Raw genomic sequence first — 7,356 nt, forward strand, 5'->3', positions numbered from 1 at the left:
AAAAAGTTAAAAACGTCTTAGAAGTAAATATTAAGATTTCTAAGAGTTATTTTAACCATGTATTGAGTGACAATCCCTTTCCATGGTAACACATTTATGAAACTACAAGCACCTCAAAATATGATTGAATACATAGTGAATTTTGCTTTACTCAAAAGGTCCATGATGGCTATGAACTAAGCCAAGTGAGCTTGAGTTGGAAGAAGATTATTCTTTCACTTACAGGAAGAGAGTCATTGGGTTTCACAAAGCCTGTTCATAAGGTTTGGATAATTCTCATTCTACAAAAGACCTGACGGAGGGCAAATTTCATGTCTCTGTTACGTAGGGTGTAGATGAGGGGGTTTAAGACTGGTGTCACTACAGAGTATATCAGTGTGATGATCTTAGGCATAGAAACTGAGTTGCTAGATGTGGGACTCACATACATCACCATTATGGTTCCATAGAACAGAGACATCACAACTAAGTGGGATCCACAGGTGGAGAAGGCCTTTTGTCACCCAGCTGAAGAAGGAAACTGAAGAACAGCTCTGAGCACCAGGGTATAAGACCCAAGGATGTACAAAATGGTGAGAATGATGATAAAAGAGCTCATAGAATAGAATACACGCTCTATGATGTGTGTAGGGGCACAGGACAATGACATCAGTGAGTCCACATCACACAGAAAGGATCAGTGACGTTGGGACCACAAAAGGGTAGTTGAGAAATGTAGAAAATAGAAATTATATATCCAAGGAAACCAATGAGCCAGCAAAGAGACACCAGAATGGCACAGAGCTGCACAGTCATGATGAAGGGATAGTATAGTGGACAGCAGATGGCCAGGTACCTATCGTGAGCCATGACACACAGGAAGAAGCATTCAGTTGTGCCCAGGGAAAAGAAGAAGTAGAATTGAGTGAAGCAACCAGAGAAGGATATGGTCTTGGTTTTGGAAAGAAAGTTGACCAGCATGTTGGGGACTGTGCTGGTCACATTCCAGATCTCTAGGAAGGAGAAGTTGGCGAGGAGCGTGTACATAGGGGTATGGAGTCTGTGGTCGCACCTTACTGCACAAATGATGACCATAATCCCAGTCAGAGTCAAGACGTAGACCAACAAAATCACTGAGAAAAGAATGATCTGTATTTTCCAGGGACCAGGAAAGCCCAACAAGACAAACTGTGTCACAGTACATATCCCTGACTTATTCGTGGTCTCCAGACTGTGTAGAGAAGACAGACAGATAATGATAAGTCACTTTGCTGCTGAGGCATTTGAACATTTTCTTAGAACAGGGATCATGCAGGTAAATATATTGAATATTCTAAAACAAGACTGAATAAATCCTATCCTATTCTGAATGAGTCCTTTGGCCCTGATTCTTTGTAAATGTACAATTCCAGGCCACTTAAACTTACATTGTCAGTGGACAAAATCAGTTAAATTTCATCTTCTTTTGATATAAAGAAATCTTGAAATAGAGGCAAAATGGTTTATGTTATATTTAGTTTTTTTTTTCAGTGAAAGCTGTTCATATATAGCAATTAGTGCTATTCACTTCAAAATGTGAAGACACACATGCTATGATTTAAAATAGGTTTGAATTGGACAGTTTTTACATATTTGAATAGTTTGATCTTTGACTTTATATCAGACTCTCTCCCTTTCTCTCTCTCTCTCGAGGTATTTCCACTTGGAGAATTTATTTTCTATCATTTTTTTTTTTTTGAGGATGCCAGAATAAAATCAACAAAAGATATTCAAACAATTCTTCATGTATCTTGTGATTGCCTATTTAAAGACATTTATATTGCACTACAGCTCATTTACAATTTGGTGTTTAATCCTTTGTTTTTAGCTATAAAAAGTCACTATCATTCACTCTCTGAAGATTAATTTCACATGGCAATTTATTATGTTGCATATACATTTAAAAATATATGTTATTAAAGATGAATATATATTAGATGTATTGGAGAAGGAAATTAAAGTCACCAAGAGGTTCTCTTTTTTTTTTTTTAATTTTTTGTTTATTGCAGTAACATTGGTTTATGACATTGTAAAAATTTCAGGTGTACATCATTGTACTTCTATTTCTGCATAGATTACATCATGTTCACCACCAAAATACTAAATACAACCCATCACCACACACATGTACCGAATTATCCCTTTCACCCTCCTCCCTCCCCCCTTCCCCTCTGGTAACCACCAATCCAATCTCTGTCCCTATGTGTTTGTTTATTGTTGTTATTATCTACTACTTAATGAAGGAAATCATGCGGTATTTGACCTTCTCCCCAAGAGGTTCTCTTTTAAAGCTCTTTTTACTGCTGCCATGAGTTTCCCTTAAAATTAATTAGTTGGAAGATATTACTTTAATCTACTTAAGAAATAGCTGCCAATTTTCAAAATAACAGAAAACAAGGGAATCAAAGATGTTTCAAAAATAGTTATTTACCCATATTTCAAAATTTGCCCTTATTCTCTTTATAACACCATCACCAAAGATGATGTCATTTTGAGAATCAAATAAAACTCATAGAAAAGAGCACGATGATAGTTTTAACATATTGGAATCTGCAGATATTTTTTAACAAGATATTTTTAACCTTTTTGACTGATAAGAGAATTTTCCTTAAAAATAATTTTGATAGAAACAGTGTATATGGAACATTTATAGTACCTACTGGACATAATCACGTAGAAAAAAAGCCACTTATATTCAGTGAGGTCATACTAATAAGAAATCTATTTCTAATGATTTCTAATGAGCCTGTTGCAGGCTCACTAAATTAGTAATGCATAAAGTGAACTATGAACCTACTCATCTAGAAGCAAACATAGCCTTCCTACTGGGCTGGTTATGTTAAAGCAGGTTGTAGTCTTATGGGCAAAAAACCAAGAAGATAAGGAAATGGAAAGATGAGGATAAATTCTTCCTAATTTTTTAAACTAGGATGATTATGAAGAGCTAAACTAACCTGCATTGATGATCATTTAGGTGAGACATCATGAAAAAATCGTTCCTCACTATGAGAACTCTGTGCATTCCAAGCAAGAGACTTCTCTTCTCAAGAAGACAAGAGAACAGTGATGCAGAGAGCAGCCACTTACCCCTGGAACAGCAGCAATAGCTTGAACTCAGATTCACAGACTTTGACTCAAAATCGAAATGCACAAGATTTAGCTCTATGTATTTGAGCTATAGACTACTCTTTTTGACATTAAAAGAAAAAAAAAACCGCATAGACAAACTATTAGTCAGCTGTAGGGAAAGGATAGTAAATGAATTTCACAGATAATTTCCAACATAATTTTAAGAAGCAGTTCCTAATATAGTCACCATTAAACTCTGTGTGACTCTTAGTCCTCATATACGCTAATTTGATTTTATGCTTAAAAATTTTTTTAAAACCAAATCTCCTGAAGGTGCAGATGAGTAATGGAATGACAAACAGGAAAGGGCTAAAAGAGGAGATAAAAAAAAAAATCCCTGTTTTCTTTTGGATTCAGTCCCAGTGGATAGAGCTAGTCCCATACTGTTTTGTTCAAAGTATCTATAGAAGTCATACCATTCCTGGTGCCCTGGCCACTTCCTGAGAAGAGGAAGATATGTGGATGACTTTGGCACCATTTAGTGCACTTATTCTGTAGAGCATATGTTCCATGGTGACCTAAATTCTCTGAGAGTTTTTTGGGTTTCTTTTGGTTTTTGAGCTGAAAGAGAAACGAATATTCTTTGATATTTCTTGAGCATATTGAATGAACAAACGTATAGGTGAATAGGCCCACCTGTGGTGTATAATAGCAGCAATGCCCATCAGAGAAGATGTCTCCTATATACCATGAAGCTTTCCTAGGTCATCCTGAGAAGACTTAGGATAGTCACAAAGAGGAAGTCACAAAGATTCTCTCCTTCACTGGCTTTAATGTGGAAGCCCTGTGTGACAGCTTCCTGCATGGCTTATTTCACTCTCCCTGCACCGTTAAGATTCTAATTGCCTATTTCTTACCGAGTGCGTTGAAACTGTGTGCTGGTCTTAATTTATGTGTCATTTTAGCCACTGTTGAGAATTCTCAGGTATCTCTTCATGTGGTCCTGTAAGTTTCCATGATTTCCCTGGGGACTTTCTTACTTCTTGCCTGGGGGAATCATTAATATTTCTGATAAGTTGGCCCATCAGATTTATTAAAAATAATATGGTCCATTGACTCTAGGGGGACTGCGTGCTCTCCTTGAGCTTGTGTTTCTCAAAAAGGGTATGTGATTTTGTGCCATGAGATACACAAAGCCCCTAATTAAATGTCTTCCTGAAGTGACAATTTTACTCAGGGATGATAATTTTGTATTATACCAAATACGTATGTACTATGAAGCAGAAGATATAATTTGAGATATCTTTAAGATAAAACTTTGAATTGCAGGGAAATATTGTCTCCAAATGTGCGATGTTTTTTGACTGCTCTTGCCAAACATGATTTGATGGTGGAAAAGTTTGAGAAACGCAGTGCTAGATTATTTCACCACCTAGCACCAGCAGGCCTATCTTCCTGGCACTGCTAATTTCATTCCAAGTATGGCCATAACTAAAAGGATGTACTCTCATTTTAAGTAAATTGGCCTCTCAGCAGATGGCTTTCTTATTTGGTCATCGAGTTTGGGTACAAAAATGGAAGTTGTTCTTGGTATAATTTTCTCTGAATACGTTTCTGACCACGACTTTGCCCTAGAGCCTTCTGAGAGGCATAATATATGTTTAGGGCATTGTTACTCCTTATTACAAGTGGTATTGTGGTTGTCACAATTGATATGGGGAGGATGCACTGTGTGTAAAGATGCCCAATTGGTAGAAAATGTATTTAATGTAAAATAAGATTGATCATTGTGAATTGTGTCAGTAGAAGAGAAGGCTGAATGGAGCAGTCTACTGAGTGAAGGCTTTGAATGGCAGGAAGAAGAATTTGTACTTTATCTTTAAGTGATAGAAGTGTGAATCATATTCAGTTATTGATGTGAAAGCCTCAAACAATGGAAAATGTCCACTACTAGGCGTTTTTTTTTTTTTTTTTTGTAGCCTCTTGACCCATTGTCTTTTAGAATACTTATTTTCTGAATTTAGAAGATTGCACTCTCCCTTGAAAGGCTCCACACACATATGCATTTGATTCCTTCCTCTAGCTAAGATTAAACCAGCAAAGATACTCCACGTTAAAAGAACATATATATGATAACACCGTACAAATACTCAGTGAGTCATGCATGTTTAAAATGTTTTATTGAGCATTTATCATCAATGAACTGAGCTTTAACTGCTAAGGAACTGTGAAGAATAAGTCTCTCCCTCTACTTAAGTATGAGCCAGACATGACTTACTAAGGCCATTCTTCATTGTTTTTATAAAAAAGTGAGTTGAGAAGTGACAAATTCTTCTCTTTCAAAGATGTCTCAGTTTTGGTTAATTCTTAATCCCAGGACTTTCCTTAGGGCATCTTTCATGTCTTTGTTTTGGAGACTATAGATAATGGGATTTAAAAGTGGAGTCACTACTGAGTATACCAATGTGACAATCTTCTGCATTCCTGTGGGGGTCCCAGATGTTGGGCTCACATACATCACCATAAGGGTTCCGTAGAATAGAGACACCACCATGAGGTGGGACCCGCATGTGGAGAAAGCTTTAGTTCGACCAGCACCAGAGGGAACACGAAGCACAGCTCTGAGTATCAGAGTATAAGATCCTAAGATGAAGAGGAAGGGCCCAAAGATAATCACTGAGCTGAAAGTGTAACAGATAAGCTCAGTGGAAGGAGCAGGGATGCAGGCTAGTGCAAACAATGGGCCTGGGTCACACACGAAGTGGTGAATGATGTTGGGTCCACAGAAGGCAAGTTGGGAGATACGAATAATGGGGATTGGATAGTAGAGAAATCCACTCACCCAGCAAAAACAGACCAGGATCACACAGAACTTCCCAGTCATGATGGAGGGGTAATGTAGTGGGTGACAGATGGCCAGGTAGCGATCATAAGCCATAACTGATAAGATACACTCTGTTGTACCCAGTGAAGAAAAGAAATAGAATTGGAGGAAGCAGCCAGTGAAGGAGATAGTCTTGGTGTCAGAGAGGATGTTGACCAGCATGTTTGGGACAGTGGAGGAAATGTACCAGATCTCTAAGAAGGCAAAGTTTCCCAAGAAGATGTACATGGGCTTGTGAAGTTGCCTGTCCCATTTCACTGTACAAACAATAGCCCCATTTCCCAGCAGGGTCAGGAGATAGACCACCAGGATTAATGAGAAGAAGAAGTTCTGCATCTCTCTTTGACCGGGGAAACCCAGGAGGACAAACTCAGTCACGAAATTCATTGTTGTGTTCTGAGATCCCAAAGCTGTTAGAGAAACAGAGGTAACCAAAGAGTGAATAGTAATGAACATTTGTAGTTTTTGCTGACAGATTGCTTGAAAATGTATGAAATATTTTTACGTACATTATCTCATTTGGTCTTCCATATGACCCTTTGATTTGTAGGCAGGTGTGCTTTATGCTTCTCTTTTACAGATAAGGAAACTGCAGTTCAGAGACGTTTAAGGGGTTTACTTAAATGTGCAAAGGCAGTAGCCCCTAGATACACTGGTCCATATGGAGATTGTTTTGGAACAAACTCTACTTCATTTCAAATATTCCGTATTCAAATATGATTTCTTTGGGAGGCCATCATTTTCCCTGGCTTGTTTCCCCCTAGGCTGCACTTGGAGGGGCTTTATCATGACGAGGCTCTTGAGGTATCTTGTAGCTGGTCAAATTCTCTAGTATATAAAACCAAGTGCCTTCGTTTTTGCTAGGAATTAAGCCCAAAATACCATAACTTGTCCATTCATCATCTTGCTTTTATCCAAATTAAATAATGAATAGAGAGTTCACCTTAGGATGTGCTGAGACCACAAAGATCTTTCTCATGTTGGCTGAATTAAGAGTTGAGAGTTGAGACAGAACTAAATACTTGGATATTCTGCTAACAACCTTCCTAAAACTATTGGTCCAGGTTATTTCTATGTCCTAAAGTTTCCTGGTTAAAGTTCAAAATATTTGGCTTGGTAAGCCAACCATCATTATTTTAAATTTAGTAATATATTGAGTACAAATGTAGGATAATTGACCATATTATTTACTAATGTCAATGGTAAGATACTCACAAGTTTGCATCCTTATGCCATTGATACCATCTTCAGAGAGAGAAAGTCCTGCTTCTCAGTATTTGTCCAGACCTGGAGAAAACTCAGAGGATAAATGTTTGATTGCCAAGGTAACATTGGATATTTATATCAATTAACAATATTTTTAGAATGCTGAAAAAGATTCTTTC

The 7,356-nt window shown here is 37.5% G+C and overlaps 1 protein-coding gene and 1 pseudogene across 1 annotated transcript; both read right to left on the reverse strand.

Annotated features, from left to right (window-relative positions):
• Positions 1-256: 256 nt before the first annotated feature.
• Positions 257-1,183, reverse strand: LOC101407927 (olfactory receptor 11H7-like; annotated as a pseudogene).
• A 4,254-nt stretch (positions 1,184-5,437) lies between these two features.
• On the reverse strand, positions 5,438-6,427 carry LOC106799993 (olfactory receptor 11H6-like). The gene has a single exon (XM_014781012.1). It carries the CDS (start codon positions 6,425-6,427, stop codon positions 5,438-5,440), a length of 990 nt encoding a protein of 329 aa, XP_014636498.1.
• Positions 6,428-7,356: the final 929 nt, after the last annotated feature.

This window comes from Ceratotherium simum, chromosome 3 (genome assembly GCF_057802395.1).
Source record: "Ceratotherium simum simum isolate JZ-2026a chromosome 3, ASM5780239v1, whole genome shotgun sequence".
Lineage (NCBI taxonomy): Eukaryota > Metazoa > Chordata > Mammalia > Perissodactyla > Rhinocerotidae > Ceratotherium > Ceratotherium simum.

Coding starts and splice junctions, on each gene's coding strand:
- LOC106799993 (XM_014781012.1), bottom strand. CDS start 6,427: ATGTTCATTACTATTCACTCTTTGGTTACCTCTGTTTCTCTAACAGCT.